This window comes from Odontesthes bonariensis, chromosome 7 (assembly GCF_027942865.1).
Source record: "Odontesthes bonariensis isolate fOdoBon6 chromosome 7, fOdoBon6.hap1, whole genome shotgun sequence".
Taxonomy (NCBI): Eukaryota; Metazoa; Chordata; class Actinopteri; order Atheriniformes; family Atherinopsidae; genus Odontesthes; species Odontesthes bonariensis.
Window position 1 is genome coordinate 38,345,148 of NC_134512.1, and position 19,966 is coordinate 38,365,113.

General features: G+C 44.6%; 1 protein-coding gene across 2 annotated transcripts in view; it reads right to left on the reverse strand.

The window, feature by feature from the left end:
- The window catches only part of kiaa0513 (KIAA0513 ortholog), a 49,311-nt gene extending 32,088 nt beyond the window's left edge, over nt 1-17,223 (reverse strand). For both annotated transcript variants that reach the window (XM_075470755.1, XM_075470754.1), the window contains exons 1-3: nt 17,131-17,223; nt 6,035-6,621; nt 750-849 (exon numbers count right to left, since the gene is read on the reverse strand). In XM_075470755.1, coding sequence (XP_075326870.1) covers nt 750-849; nt 6,035-6,441 — 507 coding nt within the window. In that variant the 5' untranslated portion in view covers nt 6,442-6,621; nt 17,131-17,223. The remainder of the gene's footprint in view (nt 1-749; nt 850-6,034; nt 6,622-17,130) is intronic.
- Between the last annotated feature and the right edge of the window lie 2,743 nt (nt 17,224-19,966).

Genomic DNA, 19,966 nt, shown 5'->3' on the forward strand with positions numbered 1-19,966 from the left:
AAGAATGTACTATGTAAGGAATAAACTTAATAAAACTGAAATGCAATTATTATTGCACAGTCTTTGCACAACACCTGCTTTTGTTGGACATCGCTCGCCCTGAATCTGAAGTAGCTCCACACAGCTGAAATTGAGCCCCTTCGAGGGACGAGCTCGTCCTTCTCACCAGAGAGACCGGCTGTGGGCTTACCTTCTGACGCAGCTTCAGCTTGGCTCTCGGTCATTTATATCATCCTCACCACCAGTTTTGTCTTCCCTTATATCACTACTACTCTGTTCTCACCACTTGAACTTGACACCACTGCTGGCTGCACTAGTGAGGAGCTGCGCGCTTAAATTGCTTGTGGATCAGTTAGGCGGCGTAACAAATAGGTCCATGTTCGCCCCCTGGTTGTTGGCGGACTACTGGTTAAATGCTTGCATGCTAGAGTATAATGCAAATGAACCCGCATTAAGAAAATAAATGTAAAAAAAATAAAAAAAATTTAAAAAAATAATAAAAAAAATTGCGATTTTCATTTTTCATAATCGTCGCGGCCAAAATCGCGATTTTGATTAAAATTCGATTAATTGTGCAGCCCTAAGTTTATCTATAATCGTTTGATAAACTCTTCTGAAAACACATTTTGGGATTTAGTTTGCTACGACAACCTGCACGATGCCTCTTACTGTTCCTGCCATTGTTAATCCAACGATTTGGACATTTTTTCCACCTCTGAAGCTCACTCGTGACCTCGGGCCAAACTCACCTGGGCGCTCACGTATTTGGCAAACCACTCTCTGCCTTTTCCATTCTCTCCGCTGCACAGCTCTCCAAAACGAGCCTTCTCCTCCTGGTCAAAGTCCTCTCTGAAAGGAAGGAAAAAACAGCTTTAATTCACAGAGCCTGTGAAAAGCCAGCCTCTTCACACCTTTACGTTATCTGCTCTGGCTGATAAGGACCGCCACTGCGCCCCAGACTCCCGCCTGAATCCTCATAAAAAGCCTTTCAGTTTTACAAGCTGCTGTGGATCAATTCTTTAGGATTTCCAGGTAATTCTGGAAATATTGAAAACAGCTTCAGAGGAAACACGAGATAAATTCAGAAGAGAAAGCTCTTTGCTTCGGCCTCTCTGTGCATCAGGGCTGTTGGATGAGTGAAGGAAAAGGTTGGTGAACAACGAGATATTCATTACGAGGCTGTGAAATTAATGAAAGAGGACTGCTCCACCCTTAAAAAGATGGGGAGGCCAGAGGGGACAATGACTGGAAGCATTCATGTGTTGCAGAGATTTGGAAAAGGTTACTCGGTCAGCCTCTAGGAGAAGAGCTCGGTGGTCAGATACAGTGAATAATCTGGTGAGGGCATTAGAAGTCTGTAAAATTCCCTGAAATGAAAAGAATGGCCTTTCCAGCTTTTAACCGCATCAGAGCTGCTGTCCCCCAGGGGGCCCCGGATGCTGGTTCCTGGGTTTTCTGGGGGACAAAACCATCCCGAAGTTGGATCTGAACATAAGTGAACACACGGCCTTAAGCAGAGGAAACTGTCCACCGACTCAGTGGGGTCACATGGCCCTGAAAGGATCAGATTATTGGCTAAATTACAATCAGACTGAGTTATTAAGTTCATGTAAACACCTTAATCTGACTAAGAATTGGATTGGATTAAGACCCCGAGATAACTGGGTTGAAAGTCACCCAGTTATCTCCTCCATCAGCTCCATCAGCTCATCCATCCTTCCTCCATCAGCTCATCCATCCTTCCTACATCAGCTCATCCATCCTTCCTACATCAGCTCATCCATCCTTCCTACATCAGCTCATCCATCCTTCCTCCATCAGCTCATCCATCCTTCCACCATCAGCTCATCCATCCTTTCTCCATCAGCTCATCCATCCTTTCTCCATCAGCTCATCCATCCTTCCACCATCAGCTCATCCATCCTTTCTCCATCAGCTCATCCATCCTTTCTCCATCAGCTCATCCATCCTTCCTCCATCAGCTCATCCATCCTTTCTCCATCAGCTCATCCATCCTTCCTCCATCAGCTCATCCATCCTTCCTCCATCAGCTCATCCATCCTTCCTCCATTAGCTCATCCATCCTTCCACCATCAGCTCATCCATCCTTTCTCCATCAGCTCATCCATCCTTCCACCATCAGCTCATCCATCCTTTCTCCATCAGCTCATCCATCCTTCCTACATCAGCTCATCCATCCTTTCTCCATCAGCTCATCCATCCTTTCTCCATCAGCTCATCCATCCTTCCTCCATCAGCTCATCCATCCTTCCTCCATAAGCTCATCCATCCTTCCTACATCAGCTCATCCATCCTTCCACCATCAGCTCATCCATCCTTCCTACATCAGCTCATCCATCCTTCTTACATCAGCTCATCCATCCTTTCTCCATCAGCTCATCCATCCTTCCTCCATCAGCTCATCCATCCTTCCTCCATCAGCTCATCCATCCTTTCTCCATCAGCTCATCCATCCTTCCTCCATCAGCTCATCCATCCTTCCTCCATCAGCTCATCCATCCTTCCTCCATCAGCTCATCCATCCTTTCTCCATCAGCTCATCCATCCTTCCCCCATCAGCTCATCCATCCTTCCACCATCAGCTCATCCATCCTTCCTCCATCAGCTCATCCATCCTTCCTCCATCAGCTCATCCATCCTTCTTACATCAGCTCATCCATCCTTCCTCCATCAGCTCATCCATCCTTCCACCATCAGCTCATCCATCCTTTCTCCATCAGCTCATCCATCCTTCCTCCATCAGCTCATCCATCCTTCCTACATCAGCTCATCCATCTTTCCGCCATCAGCTCATCCATCCTTCCTCCATCAGCTCATCCATCCTTCCGCCATCAGCTCATCCATCCTTCCTCCATCAGCTCATCCATCCTTCCTCCATCAGCTCATTCATCCTTTCTCCATCAGCTCATCCATCCTTCCTCCATTAGCTCATCCATCCTTTCTCCATCAGCTCATCCATCCATCCTCCATCAGCTCATCCATCCTTCTTACATCAGTTCATCCATCCTTCCTCCATCAGCTCATCCATCTTTCCCCCATCAGCTCATCCATCCTTTCTCCATCAGCTCATCCATCCTTCCTCCATCAGCTCATCCATCAGCTCATCCATCCTTCCCCCATCAGCTCATCCATCCTTCCTCCATCAGCTCATCCATCCTTCCTACATCAGCTCATCCATCCTTCCTCCATCAGCTCATCCATCAGCTCATCCATCCTTCCCCCATCAGCTCATCCATCCTTCCTCCATCAGCTCATCCATCCTTTCTCCATCAGCTCATCCATCCTTCCTCCATCAGCTCATCCATCAGCTCATCCATCAGCTCATCCATCCTTCCCCCATCAGCTCATCCATCCTTCCTCCATCAGCTCATCCATCCTTCCTCCATCAGCTCATCCATCCTTTCTCCATCAGCTCATCCATCCTTCCTACATCAGCTCATCCATCCTTCCTCCATCAGCTCATCCATCCTTCCTCCATAAGCTCATCCATCCTTTCTCCATCAGCTCATCCATCCTTTCTCCATCAGCTCATCCATCCTTCCTCCATCAGCTCATCCATCCTTTCTCCATCAGCTCATCCATCCTTCCTCCATCAGCTCATCCATCCTTTCTCCATCAGCTCATCCATCCTTCCTCCATCAGCTCATCCATTGTTGTGGAGAAATTAGAGTCGCATCCCGCGTTGGTCAGCCGTCCATTGGGGAGTTTATTGAACAAACCGTCACAGCAAATGTGCATACAGAATGTACAAAATGTCCGACGAGCTCATTTTGGGACACCCTTTTATACCGTTTTATCATAACAAGTGTACGTGGCCCTCTCTGGAGGCGCCTAGCTTTCGCAGTTTATCATAAACACGCTCATTCTAACTATCAACAATATTCATATGAACCAGTCAACAAGGCCCAGGATGTAACTAGGCCAGAAGTCATGAGCATGTCATGACATCCTTCTCCCACACCATCCTTTCTCCATCAGCTCATCCATCCTTTCTCCATCAGCTCATCCATCCTTTCTCCATCAGCTCATCCATCCTTCCTCCATCAGCTCATCCATCCTTCCTCCATCAGCTCATCCATCCTTCCTCCATAAGCTCATCCATCCTTCCACCATCAGCTCATCCATCCTTCCTACATCAGCTCATCCATCTTTCCTCCATCAGCTCATCCATCCTTCCTACATCAGCTCATCCATCTTTCCTCCATCAGCTCATCCATCCTTCCTCCATCAGCTCATCCATCCTTCCTCCATCAGCTCACCCATCCATCCTCCATCAGCTCATCCATCCTTCTTACATCAGTTCATCCATCCTTTCTCCATCAGCTCATCCATCCTTCCACCATCAGCTCATCCATCCTTCCTCCATCAGCTCACCCATCCATCCTCCATCAGCTCATCCATCCTTCTTACATCAGTTCATCCATCCTTTCTCCATCAGCTCATCCATCCTTCCACCATCAGCTCATCCATCCTTCCTCCATCAGCTCATCCATCCTTCCTCCATCAGCTCATCCATCCTTCCTCCATCAGCTCACCCATCCATCCTCCATCAGCTCATCCATCCTTCTTACATCAGCTCATCCATCCTTTCTCCATCAGCTCATCCATCCTTCCTCCATCAGCTCATCCATCCTTCCTCCATCAGCTCATCCATCCTTCTTACATCAGCTCATCCATCTTTCCTCCATCAGCTCATCCATCCTTCCTCCATCAGCTCATCCATCCATCCTCCATCAGCTCATCCATCCTTCCTCCATCAGCTCATCCATCAGCTCATCCATCCTTCCTCCATCAGCTCATCCATCCTTCTTACATCAGTTCATCCATCCTTCCTCCATCAGCTCATCCATCCTTCCTCCATCAGCTCATCCATCCTTTCTCCATCAGCTCATCCATCCTTCCTACATCAGCTCATCCATCCTTCCTCCATCAGCTCATCCATCCTTCTTACATCAGCTCATCCATCCTTCCTCCATCAGCTCATCCATCCATCCTCCATCAGCTCATCCATCCTTCTTACATCAGTTCATCCATCCTTCCTCCATCAGCTCATCCATCTTTCCCCCATCAGCTCATCCATCCTTTCTCCATCAGCTCATCCATCCTTCCTCCATCAGCTCATCCATCCTTCCTCCATCAGCTCATCCATCAGCTCATCCATCCTTCCCCCATCAGCTCATCCATCCTTCCTCCATCAGCTCATCCATCCTTTCTCCATCAGCTCATCCATCAGCTCATCCATCCTTCCCCCATCAGCTCATCCATCCTTCCTCCATCAGCTCATCCATCCTTCCTCCATCAGCTCATCCATCAGCTCATCCATCCTTCCTCCATCAGCTCATCCATCCTTCCTCCATCAGCTCATCCATCCTTCCCCCATCAGCTCATCCATCCTTCCTCCATCAGCTCATCCATCCTTCCTACATCAGCTCATCCATCCTTCCTCCATCAGCTCATCCATCAGCTCATCCATCAGCTCATCCATCCTTCCCCCATCAGCTCATCCATCCTTCCTCCATCAGCTCATCCATCCTTTCTCCATCAGCTCATCCATCCTTCCTCCATCAGCTCATCCATCAGCTCATCCATCAGCTCATCCATCCTTCCCCCATCAGCTCATCCATCCTTCCTCCATCAGCTCATCCATCCTTCCTCCATCAGCTCATCCATCAGCTCATCCATCAGCTCATCCATCCTTCCCCCATCAGCTCATCCATCCTTTCTCCATCAGCTCATCCATCAGCTCATCCATCCTTCCTCCATCAGCTCATCCATCCTTCCTCCATCAGCTCATCCATCAGCTCATCCATCAGCTCATCCATCCTTCCCCCATCAGCTCATCCATCCTTTCTCCATCAGCTCATCCATCAGCTCATCCATCCTTCCCCCATCAGCTCATCCATCCTTCCTCCATCAGCTCATCCATCCTTCCTCCATCAGCTCATCCATCCTTCCTCCATCAGCTCATCCATCCTTCCTCCATCAGCTGATTAAAACACAAACACAAACTTACTTTCCATGGAACACTTTCTCCACGTACGCCTTCATGAACTGCCTCCTCTCCGCCGCCTCAGCGTCCGTGTCCTCGCCGCTCTGAGCAGACGAAGACGACGACCTCCTCAGTTCCCACTTATGGGAAGGCGGGTCCATGTCATTCTCGCTGTCTGCCGACTCTGTGGCGTCGCTGTCGTCTTCTCCCTCCTCCGGGTGGTGCTGCTGGTGCTGGTGCTGGTGGAGGCTGGGCTCTGTGGGCGCCATGGGTTCGGGCAGTAACGGCCGCTGCTGGACTCCCACAGCGGACAGCGGCTCGGGGGAGAAGGCGTCCGTGTGGCCTTGGTGCTGGCTGCCTTCCACACTCAGAGATGTGGCCTTTGAGGGTTGGTCAAAGTCTATCAGGTTGTCCACGGCTACAGCCTCCATGTTGGACGTCTCTGTGTTTGCAGCAGCTATCGGGAGCTCAGCAGGAACATGAGGGTGGTGCTCAGAGACGCCGGTCGGGTCGGGTGGAGCTCTAAAGTACGGCCACCGTCCTCACTGCGTTCTTCTGTCGACCATCTCGCCTCCGAGGTCGCTGATCCGAAGTCAAGAAAGCCGTTTCATCTGCGGGAAAAAGACAGAAGTCACACGAATGATTCAGGCAACATGGAGTGGACATGTCTGCTTTGCTTTGTGTTAGGTGGAGGAGTGGGTGGAGCTCAGGAGATGGCCTGCTGGTGCTTTAGTCTAAAGGTTGCTGGTTTGATCCTCAACTTCCCAAGTCTACAAGTTAAAGATGCTGAACCCCACACTGATGCATTCCTCACTTTTTAAGTTACTTTAGATGAAAACATATTTTAAATGTAACCCAGCTGACTGTGGAGTTAAATCTGACCTATTATATATAGGGCTGGGCAACGATTAACATGTTTAATCTAATTAATCACATGATTTCCCTGATTAATCACGATTAATCGCATTTGTACACAAAATCCAAAAATGAATCCAAAAGTAGTGTATAGCTTTTAGCATTTAGCTTTATTTTAAATGTGCTGCCATATGAATGAAAGTGCCATAACATTTGTTGTGCAAACACACTTTTAACATCAGCATCTTTCTGTAGTTTTTATGTAGAAGCCTCGCTCCACTGTCTGTTTCCTTGAATGACTTGCTGCTATCAGTTGTGTGTTTTGCCTTTAAGTGATATTTTAGACTGGAACTACTACGCTGAGAAGACAATTCAACTTGGCAGTGTTTACAGATGACTTTGGTTCTGTCGACTCCGCCGTCTGGAAGAACTTTAACATGAAAATGGCCGAGTAAAAGTTCCGTACCCTTCTCCATGTTTGGTGGATCCGCCGATTACTTTCTTTTCCAAAATAAAAGCCTGTGAGCAACAGACTTTTACAAAATAAAAGCCTGTGAGCAGCAGACTTTTACAAAATAAAAGCCTGTGAGCAGCAGACTTTTACAGAATAAAAGCCTGTGAGCAACAGACTTTTACAAAATAAAAGCCTGTGAGCAGCAGACTTTTACAAAATAAAAGCCTGTGAGCAACAGACTTTTACAAAATAAAATAAATAATAAAACCTGTGTTAATGCGCGATAAAATGTTTAAATAATTAACGAGTTAACTCGCCCAGCCCTAATTTTAAGATCAAATATCACAAAGATGTTATCTTTTAGTAGGTTGAGGCTTCAAAGCACTTATAAACACCTGCAACTGAACCATAAAGGTGGGGAACTCTCACAGTTTGGTGTGAGGACATCAGATGAGACATCACTGGAATACTAAAATGAGTTCATGACATCCTGTGGAGAACAAGGTCCAGCCTGAGTGCACGTTTCATCAGTTCTGCTCCACAAAGCAAGACTGAAACAACCACAGCTGCAGCTCCTTCCTCTCTAAATAAATGCACAAACCCTTATAGATTTTTATTTTACAATAAAGCAAAGTTGAACAACTTTGACTGAAAATCAGTGGCAGCAGGTCTGATGGAGGGATGAATCCTCCCCAGAGCCCGGAGCTCAACATTACTGAAGCAGTGTGGGATCATGTTGGCAGAGAACGCAACAAAAGGCAGCCCACATCCAAAGAAGAGCTTTGGGATGTCCTTCAAGAAGCCTGGAGAACTATTCCTGAAGACTCCTTAAAGAAAGGACAGAAAGCTCGTCTGAGAGGGTTCAGGCTGTGCTGGAGGAGAAAGCAGCTCAGAGCAGATATTCACTTTAAAGCTGCTCAGAACTGAACTAACTCTGGTTCTGCCTCAGATTCTGGGTTTATGTTCATGTTGGAACATGTTTCAGTGAATCTCTGCAGCTGTTACCATGGAAACATCTGCAGATATTCACTTTAAAGCTGCTCAGAACTGAACTAACTCTGGTTCTGACTCAGATTCTGGGTTTATCTTCATGTTGGAACATGTTTCAGTGAATCTCTGCTGCTGTTACCATGGAAACATCTGCAGATATTCACTTTAAAGCTGCTCAGAACTGAACTAACTCTGGTTCTGCCTCAGATTCTGGGTTTATGTTCATGTTGGAACATGTTTCAGTGAATCTCTGCTGCTGTTACCATGGAAACATCTGCAGATATTCACTTTAAAGCTGCTCAGAACTGAACTAACTCTGGTTCTGCCTCAGATTCTGGGTTTATGTTCATGTTGGAACATGTTTCAGTGAATCTCTGCTGCTGTTACCATGGAAACATCTGCAGATATTCACTTTAAAGCTGCTCAGAACTGAACTAACTCTGGTTCTGCCTCAGATTCTGGGTTTATGTTCATGTTGGAACATGTTTCAGTGAATCTCTGCAGCTGTTACCATGGAAACATCTGCAGATATTCACTTTAAAGCTGCTCAGAACTGAACTAACTCTGGTTCTGCCTCAGATTCTGGGTTTATGTTCATGTTGGAACATGTTTCAGTGAATCTCTGCAGCTGTTACCATGGAAACATCTGCAGATATTCACTTTAAAGCTGCTCAGAACTGAACTAACTCTGGTTCTGCCTCAGATTCTGGGTTTATGTTCATGTTGGAACATGTTTCAGTGAATCTCTGCAGCTGTTACCATGGAAACATCTGCAGATATTCACTTTAAAGCTGCTCAGAGCTGAACTAACTCTGGTTCTGCCTCAGATTCTGGGTTTATGTTCATGTTGGAACATGTTTCAGTGAATCTCTGCAGCTGTTACCATGGAAACATCTGCAGATGTTCACTTTAAAGCTGCTCAGAACTGAACTAACTCTGGTTCTGCCTCAGATTCTGGGTTTATGTTCATATTGGAACATGTTTCAGTGAATCTCTGCAGCTGTTACCATGGAAACATCTGCAGATATTCACTTTAAAGCTGCTCAGAACTGAACTAACTCTGGTTTAGCTGAGTGAGGTGTGCACATGCGTGTTGAGTTGTTTCCTGTTGCAGATTTCAGCTGAGCAGCACAGGTTTCGTTGCATGGCTGACACTGATCAGATTATGCAAAAAGATCTTAAATTACTACATCAATGTCTCACAGAAATGAAGCTGATGTTTAGCAGTTCACAAACTGAAAAAAAGCAGAAAAACTAATCAATAAGTGTGATTTAAATCTGAGATACTGATGAATTTAGATAGTGATAGCACTTTAATCCAAATGTTTTAGCTCTGACGCAGTTATTCTGCCCTACTTTCCTTTTATTCTTGAGTCAGCACTTACATGGGAAAATTAAATCACTAATTAAAGAAAAAACGCACATATTAGACAAGTAAATTTCCCACAATCAGACACTTCTGCGCGTCTGTTGTGCAACTGGCACAGCTGCAGCTGAAATAAATGGCCTGTGGAGGATGTGGTACTGCACCGCCGACCCCCACCCAGAGCCGAGCCGAGCCCCACCCAGAGCTTCCCAGGACTCACCTCCTCATCACACGCACAGCTCCCCGTCCTTCATGCACTCTAAGCTTAATCTGATTAAGCTTGATTACAACACGCTGTTGTTTGGTCCTCTGACTGAACACCTCCAGCTTTAGTTCTATCAGCCCCAACACCCACTCAGACTCCAGCACCAGCCTGGAAGCCCTCCAGCCTCCGTTTGGGCCGCAGCTCTGAAGGTGACATGGTTACATAACCCCCCGTTTACCGAGCAGGGCCCTGAGAGACACATGCACACGCACATGCACATAAACACCGAGTCATCTCAGCAGCTTATTTAAAGTGATACTCCGGAGTAGATTCAACCTGGGGTCATTTGAACCGTGACATCCAGCCAAGTATAGGCTATATTCTACATGTTTTTTTATGAATTTTTATGTTGTAGAGTTGTGAAATTATTTTAATAATGGTGAAATTGAGCAGCCTTGCTTTGTTGTCTACAGTAGTAGATCAACCCTCATCTTACTTTGAAGCTCCCAGCTCTCTGAAGTGACGTCGACGCAGCTTTAGCAGCAGAGAAGCTTTCAGGCTTGTGTTGATAATAATAAACTCCTGGACTATTTTCAAACTTCCAAATGCATCGTTTTGTGAGTACAGACCATATTTGTACTACTGTAGAAGTTTGGTGTCATGGCATGTGATTTTAGTGTGGTAATTTTGGAGATACGGACCAGGATCCATTAACCCTTGTACGAAGCTATTCGGGATAACTCAGTAACTCGGCTGATGTTCAGCCAATATCGGAAAAACTGCGGGTGGGCTACTTGGCTGGATGTCACGGTTCAAATGACCCCAGGGTGAATCTACTCGGGAGTATCACTTTAAGCTCAGCTCACACTAAACTTCCATTTTAGAATAAATAAAATCATCTGCTAAACGAGCTCCTTTCAGATGATTTTTTTACATTTATTACTTTATTTTGTTATTATTATTTTTATATTTTTTTTGTTTTTAAGGCACCAAACAGACCAGGCCAAATTCCTTGTGATGTAAAAATTACTTGGCAATAAAACCTTTTCCAGACATCCCAAGTTCCAAAAACTCATTTCAGGGAGATGACTCAGTCCCCCCCCCCCGCCCTCTGACAAGCAGTCGCCCTTGACGCTCGTTGAACAGAGCGTCGCTTTGGACAGATACGCACAGGTTTCACAGGCAACCTCTCCTCACACCACTCTCTCTCTCTCTCTCGTGCCTGCGCAGTCGAAACGCGCATGGTGCACAAGTTATTGTATTGCCTGCACGCTCTCACTCGCATTGAAAAAAATAAAAAAACTCCCTCGAATAGTCTAAAATCCGGGATATTTTATCCGAGTCGCGGGCATCCGTGATTAACTATCAATATCAGGGAGACTCCCGGACCTTCCAGGAGACTTGGGATGTCTGCTTTGCTGATTCTGATTCTGATTTTGCAGAAAAACTCTAATAATCCAACATTTGAAATATCAAAAAAGAGGCAAAGCCGCCTGAAAATGAGGACAAACGTGTTCTGCAACCCTCTGAGTGTCGGAGGATGTGTGATATTCTCCGATTTAAAAATGATTTCCTCTCAGCAGGAAGCAGGAAATGAAAAGATGCCAACGGCTCAGGCGCTGACTCAGATGTTACAGTAACTTACGCTGGAAATGTGCCAAAGAGGCCCAGATATTCATCACAAATGCCACAAGCCAGAGATGAAAAGTCACCCGGCAGGAAACGTCTGCGCCGACAGACTGAAGGAGAATTCCTGAAAGTACTGAAACATTTCAGGTATTTCATGATGGAGCCTTTTACCTTAAAATCCTGGAAAATGTTTGAGTCTCGGTTCTTCTTCAGTAAAATGTTCTCCTGCTTCTAACAGTGAGAAATCAGATCAGATCGGCCGGATCGTTGCCTAAACAGCCGACTGTAGCCGCAGATAATTCTTATTAATCTAAAGTAATTATTTACCAGCCCTGTCGGCCGTTTAAGTGGATGTTTCCTGTCCTCTCGATCATCTCAGAAGCCCTTCAGATTCATCCTGTAACCTAACTGTACGGGACGAAGTTAAAGATCTTACAGCTTGTTAAGCTGCTGCTCACAGAGAGAGATGCATCAGTCACATGGACTCATATTCTGCTTTACCCAAGGCGAATCTCAGGGCTCTACCGGGCCTTTTTATTGTTTTAATTTGACTTCTCTTCTAAATCAGACGTCCTTTTGATGAAGGAGCGCAGTGAGGTCCTGCCAGGATCCCTGAGCATCTGGTTTAGCCTCACAGAGGATCACGACCTTCCCTCGCAGCTCGACAGGCTGAGCTCAGCGAGCTGCAGAGCCCTCAGTCAGCAGTGATTCCTGCTGAGGACGGATGGCAGAGACGGGGACTCGAGTCGCTGTTTTGATGACTTGTGACTTGACTTGACAAAAAATAAAAGACTTGAGACTCGACTCGGACTTGGAAGTTAAAGACTCTGCACTAGACTTGAGACACGATGACTTCAATGACTTGAGTGTTAAGCATCTAGCATAACTTCCAACTTTGTTCCTCATTTGAAGATCCATTCTGACCAGTAAGTGCTCGTCAAATTAGCTAATATTATCCTGTTAGCCTAGTCGGTAGTTAGCTAACGTTAGCTTGATATGATACGGGGTGGACAGGTTGGGCACATTGGCCAATGATGTTTACTGACAGTTACTTATATCTTTGTGTTTTCACTTTATTAAGATCAGATTCTGCAGGTAAAATTAAATAATAAGGTGAGCTGACTTTGACTTGCCCAAGAAAAAATTACTTGAGACTTGCACATGAAGGAGAATCCTGACAAGCTCGAGCCATTTGGCAAACTGGCTCTGTGCAGGTCACTCTTAGCTGCGCAGCATCATTTATTTATTTATTTATTATTACAGATCCACATTAGTCCTCACCACAGTGAAGGCTGTTCTTCCTGGGATCCAAATATTCACACTTCAAACTACAAACATGATCCAATAAAATAAAATACAATCATTACAATTAAAACACAACCAAATCTAACAAGACGGAACTAAAATATAATGCCATTCAACCCTTAATTTGTTGCAAAAACAAAAACAAAACATTGCGTTCTACACACTGGGGAGTTTCAGAATAGGCCAACTAGCTAAAAATGGATTTCCTTGCTAATTACAGCTTCTCTTAGCTTCTTCTTGAAGCTTACTTTCTTGTTAATCATGGTTAAATGTAACGGGAGCTTACATCTTAATCATAAGAGGCGTCCTGCAATCCCTCCCCATCTGCAGTGTTTGCTGCATTTACCACGATTCAAACATGGAAGCCGTTACCCCCCCGACCCTCTCCCACCCCCAGGAAATATTACCAACCCCAGTTAGAAAAAGTAGAAATGAGGGCGAGATCTGAAGGGGGCTTTGCTGCCCTGCACACAGCTCATCCGTCTCTGTCACCGTGGCTTTATGGGGCATATGCAGCTAACGCAGGGCAATAAATCAGCCATGTCACTGCAGCATTATGGGGTATCAGTTCAGCGTGGGGGCGCCGGTCCATGACCAGTCCGAGGCATTTCTGAACCAAGCTCAGCCCCGTGGAAGCAGGAACCCACAATCCTTTAGTGTCCTCGCACAACTTAAGGCAGGGCCGGTTTTAGCTATGTGGGCAACCGCCCAGGCCACAACACAAGCTGCTTCCAGTCCAAATAAAAACTGTATTTCATTCCTAAAATGAACATAGACCCATATACCTTCATGTAATTAACTGGGTTATGTGAAAAAAATAAAATAGAAATAAAAATCTGTGTAGCCATCTCCGTGAATGTGTTTACGTCACGTGACTCCGGTTGATTGACGGGTGAACAGACGGCGTTAATGGTAAAAGCAAAGGTAATAATGTGGAGTCATCATGGATCATCATCATGGGGAAAGACCAAAGAAGCCATCAGGTGCCCAGTTTAGAAAGAGAAGAAGAGGAGAAACGGGCAGAAGATAAAGGGATGCAGATTTCTATCAGTGACGTAGGCTATAGGCTATCTGTTAGCCTCTTGCTAATATGTTGCTATTAGCCACGACTGTGTTTGATTTTTAGTTTTGCTGAACTAGAATTAGAACTGAGGCATCAGGTCATGCAGCTAATTTCACCCAAAGGCAACCTGGTCTGGTTTGTGTTTGCAACACAACATGTTAATGTTAATGCTAATGTTAATGTTAATGTTAATGCTAATGTTAATGCTAATGTTTAAGCCAGCTGTAAACAGGCTGAAAACAGCTGCTACAGTCTGAGCGCTGTTGGTATCATAACTGCAGGAATCGTTGTTTTATGCTCCGTAGAGTAGTAATTTGTTTTTTATGGACAAATGGCCACTACATACTAGCCTGACGACGCCATCCGACGTACTTCCGCCCAAAGATTTTGGCTCCGCACATAGTCTGGCCCAATCCCCCTACCTCGGTTCGCTCAGTGTTTTGCCAATCAGCAAACAGTTGCGAGTGGTGACGCAGAACTCACGCGCGGAGTCCATTGTAGTCCATGTAATTGTAGTTTAACCGCAGCGGAAATAAACATGGCGACGGAAGAACGCTAGAAGCTATCCATGAAGTTGTCTCAACTCTGGAGAGCATTACACAATAAAAACGAGAGCAAGAGGAATGCCTCGTCAATTTTGTTAGTGGCAAGGATGTCGTAGCTCTCCTTCGGCGCATAACCTACGTCATTTCTAAACATTACTGATTGGTTAAGGGAACTCCAATGAATTTAAGTTGCTGAGTAAGGTCCCGCCCTCCATGGGAGTCAACAGTCGGCTTTCGCCCAGGCTAACTACATACAGCTTCATGCCAAAAGAGGCGAACTATCCCTTTAATTTTGCCAACTCAGAGCTATAATAATACTGCACGGAGCAGAGAGCAAAGCGGGGACTATTTGATATGCAGAAGCAGTCAACAGGCAGCAGGGGCTGAGTGTTTGGGGCACTGCAGCTCCATGAATGTCCAGATAAACTCTGTTTGCTCCAGAGAAAGTCAAACAAAGTCAAATCATATCATATGAGGTGCGTGTGATTACACATGCAGAGAGCCGTATATTTTTTATCGGCTCGTTCACCAACAAACGGGAACTGCAGCTCTCTGGGAAACAATGAGCGTTTTATAGCCGCTCACAGAGGAATTAGAGCGTCTGAATATCATGTAAGAGCAGGACTGCTTCAGAGTGCTGGCTGACATGCACAGCCTCACACATCACATGCGCCTGCAGATGCATGACAAGCAAAAGTGGCTGATGGCAGACGGGTTATGGTGTAGAATGGGGGGGTCGCAGATAACATCCATTCCCCACGGGCAACACGAGTGCTTTCAGAGGATGAGCTGGGGTCAAACCACGTGCACAATGTCACACCCACAGCAGAACTGTACAAATATTAGTCTGAGAGATCCCAGAGAGGTCAGCAGAGCAATCTGTTCCCACGCTAATATCACAAACACATTTTAATAAGAGCCTTGTTTTTAAAATGGGAGTGAAGACAAAGTGTCTGCCTGTCACATGCCAGAAGAATTCTTCCAGACCTGAGGACGGCTCCCAGGATAAAGGACACAACAGGAGATAAGCTCCGGCTTCAAACGTGCACAGCAAACACCACGAGCAGTGGATGCTGGAAAGACTGGAGGAAGTGGTCCTCCATGTGAACGTCCAGATAAGCCCGGCCTCTGGCAACCTGACGAAGTGCAGCCTGTTCCCAAAGGCAGCGAGCAGCGACAGATCTGCGGGCTGATGCAACGCAGTGTTGACAGGAGGCTCCAGACTGTGGATAAAATGATGTCTGCCCTTTTAAAATGTGCAGGGTTTGCTTTCTGGCCCAACATCTGAAAAATCCTTTGCTTTTTCTCTGCTTTTATTCAACAATTTTCCAAAAAACACCACGTTTCATTCAAATTTCATCATCTAAAAAGCCAGAATATGTTGATTTCTTACATTTATGTCTGAAATAGATGTCTAGAGTAATTATTCTCCTCTTTATAAAAGTTCCAGATTCATTTTCTGTTCAGTTTATTGGACTCACTGTTGCAATTTATCACCGGCCAACATCTCCATGTGAGGCCAGTGTCTCCTCTTCAGTGTTTCTTTTTCTAATGAAAAATAAGCTGGAATTTGAGGGGGGAATAAAGGACCAATAAAAGGATGGTTAAAAGCCCCTCATGGCAGCAGTGACAGTTGGTTTGTCCCAGTGAGGGGGGAGTAAGCAGCCAATAATACTCACGTTGTATATGTAAAGATCAGTTTTAGCACGTTGTATCATTTATTTAGTCATTTGTATTTGTTTATGTTATTATTATTAGTATTATTCCTATGTATTTTTATTATTATGTATTGTTATTATTATTATAGTATTTATTTGTCTACCTCCTTTTTTATTATCTATTTATTTATTTATTTTAATTATCCTTAGTGCTGTTAATTGTTATTGTTTTTGTCTTTATTTAACTATTTACTTATCTGTGAAATCCTACAACATATAAAAACATATAAAAGACCGGGGGGGGGGGGGGGGGGTTGTACACAACTTCTTAAGTTGTTTGGGTAAAGAAAAAAGAAAATTACTTCATATTTTTGTCTTGCATTTGATAAATAAATAACTAAATTAAAAATAAATTAAAAAAAGGATGGTTAAAAGGTCAAAGGTTTTCAGTGTTTCTGGCACAACAAAAAAAGCTGCACTTCCCACCCAAAATATGCTCATATTTGACCAAGTTTGTTGAAAATGTGATAGAAATAAAAGGTCCTTGATGGATGAAACACTTGCCGAATGCAGATATGTCTCAAAGCAGTTAAGAAAAAGCAAAGTGCAGCGTTTTACAAGCCGCGGATTTCTGCCAGTGTGCCAAACAAACTTAAATCGCGGTTTTTCTGAATGGGGTTTCGTTGACGTCGCGCCCGTGCCAGTGCGCACTTGACAGCTGCGAAAGGAAGCAGCGCTGAGCAAACAGAAAAAAAGAGCTGACGTTTCCTGTACGGCTGAGCGCAGGTCTGGGCAGAACGGGACCGGGGGGGCATTTTCGGGCAGGAGGAGGATACCCCACATCAGCCACGGGGGGCTTTTCTGATGCTGGAACCAAAACACGAGCTCCAAGGAAAACGAATGAGATCCAAAAACAACAGAATTAACCCCGCGCTCTGTCTCCTGGGTCATTCAGACAGAGAGAAACCCTGAACTAACCCCTGAGATCATATTTCCGGACAGTAAATCAACATTTAATGAGGCGACAGCGTGAGGCAGAGTTGTACGTACGTGAGGCGTCCCGATACGCCGCGGCCGGAGGAACCGTCCGCTCCTCTGCGTCCCTGAGAGCAGTCTGAGGCTGTCCGTGCTGCTGTGAGTGCGCATGCGCCAACAGAGGAGAACACGACGGCAGGAGGGGGACCCCGATGACGTCAGGAAGCAGCACAGCCAATCAACAACTGGGTAAAGATTATGGATATTCCCCTCACAAGAAAAGAAGTCAAATAAAAGCAATTAAATGGAAAATATGCTAAAAAAATAATGAGTTAATGTGGGGATTAATGTGGATATGTCAACTTTGAGTTATGTTTTCTGTTTTGTTTTTTAGTGAGAGGCAGGGAGGTGACAGCTGGTTGAATTTATGTGAACAGTCTCTGATTGATCAGAGAAAATAGATCGATGGTGAATCTTAAAAGGAAAAAAATCAGTTGGGATTAACCACATTGTGAGATTACAACTGGAATTTGAGTCATTTCATTGTAGTAATCACATGTATCTGTTTATTTTTATTTGATTTATTTTAAATATTCCTTTAAAAATATATATATATATATATATAAATATAAATATGAAAATAAAAATATTAAAATATTAAATATATTTATATTTATATAGATATATTTATATGTGTGTGTGTAACAGATTAGATTTGTGCCTGTTAAATTATGGCAAAAGATGTACAACAGCGCCATACATTGGCGCAGTGGTTGGTTTGCGTATTGCACATAGAAAAGAGGACTTCACTGTGGTAAGACGGTCCGGGATTCAAGGTAAACACAAGAAACTTGTGCTAAAGAAATAAAATAAAAGGACCAGACTCAGTGAGTAATTCCCTATACTCCCTATATAGACCAATGAGCAGTGCTGACCAACATATCATTGGGGTCATCAGGTGGGAACCTCCTTTCATCTGTGTTTCGTCTAGTTGGGCCCACGACACCTCCAGGAGGCTAGAGAGTGATCACTGGCGTCCCAGAGTCACTCCCCTAATGCCAGCCAACACTGCTCCTCACATCACAACAACCATCTTTTACAGCCACAAGCTACCCCAGCCTCTCACCAACTGCACACCAGTCGCAGCGGGGTGGGATAATTAATTATTTTATTGTACGTTTCAGATGTTTATACTATACCTATACCTATGCTAACTGCTTTTGACCACTTACTGTGAGTTATTAGACCATAAAACTATGTTTAGAGACTTGTTAATGATGCTAAACTTAAATGTTTTCCCTTGTGTCAGATGTTGTTGATATAAATACATATATACATATCCATCCATTATCTATACCGCTGAATCCGTCGGTCGGGTCGCGGGCGGGGGGGGCTGGAGCCTATCCCAGCGGTCAATGGGCGAGAGGCGGGGTACACCCTGGACAGGCCGCCAGTCCATCACAGGGCCACACAGAGACAAACAACCACACACACTCCTAAGGACAATTTTAGAGACACCAATTAACCCAACATGCATGTTTTTGGACATTATATAAATATATATATTTATATAATTTCATTGTCATTCTGAGCCCTTTCATGGTTTTTCTGCATCTTTCGAGGTAATTTTGAATCTTTATTTGGTTGTTTCGTATCAAATCTTTTACCATTTTAGGCTTAAAATGATATGAATGGCGCCGCCCTGGAGGCAGCAGCCTGCTGTGGCAGCTCTGGACAGACTGAGACTTTCTTCCTTTGCATCCTCTTAAGCTTTTTCTGTGCAAACACAGATTTCTGAAACATTTCTCTGTGCTGGTTTAGATGCTGAGCTGCTGGAGGGACTTTTGTTGGTGACTATGGCAATTATTTTTATTTATTTATTTTTTTTAATTTGTTATGATGCGTAACCACGGCAACATGAATGTTGTTAACCTATTGGAGCAGCTTACTGAGCTTTCCCAAGCAGAAGAGGAGACGTCTAGGATGCAGAGCAGGAACAACACGCCAACCCAGTGGTGGAGACCTCTGAAGGTTTCTACCACAGCTTCCTCTGTGCTGCACCTCAGCTGGTTTATGTTTGATTTAGGGCTGAGCAACGATTAAAACCTTTAATCTAATTAATCACATGATTTCCCTGATTAATCACGATTAATCGCATTTGTACGCAGAATCCAAAAATGAATCCAAAAGTAGCGTATAGCTTTTAGCATTTAGCTTTATTTTAAATGTGCTGCCATATGAATGAAAGTGCCATAACATTTGTTGTGCAAACACACTTTTAACATCAGCATCTTTCTGTAGTTTTTATGTAGAAGCCTCGCTCCACTGTCTGTTTCCTTGAATGACTTGCTGCTATCAGTTGTGTGTTTTGCCTTTAAGTGATATTTTAGACTGGAACTACTACGCTGAGAAGACAATTCAACTTGGCAGAGTTTACAGATGACTTTGGTTCTGTCGACTCCGCCGTCTGGAAGAACTTTAACATGAAAATGGCCGAGTAAAAGTTCCGTACCCTTCTCCATGTTTGGTGGATCCGCCGATTACTTTCTTTTCCTGTTCCACAGCAGACAGCAGCAGACTTTTACAAAATAAAAGCCTGCGAGCAACAGACTTTTACAGAATAAAAGCCTGTGAGCAACAGACTTTTACAAAATAAAAGCCTGTGAGCAGCAGACTTTTACAAAAATAAAAGCCTGTGAACAGCAGACTTTTACAAAATAAAAGCCTGTGAGCAACAGACTTTTACAAAATAAAAGCCTGTGAGCAACAGACTTTTACAAAATAAAAGCCTGTGAGCAACATACTTTTACAAAATAAAAGCCTGTGAGCGACAGACTTTTACAGAATAAAAGCCTGTGAGCAACAGACTTTTACAAAATAAAAGCCTGTGAGCAGCAGACTTTTACAGAAT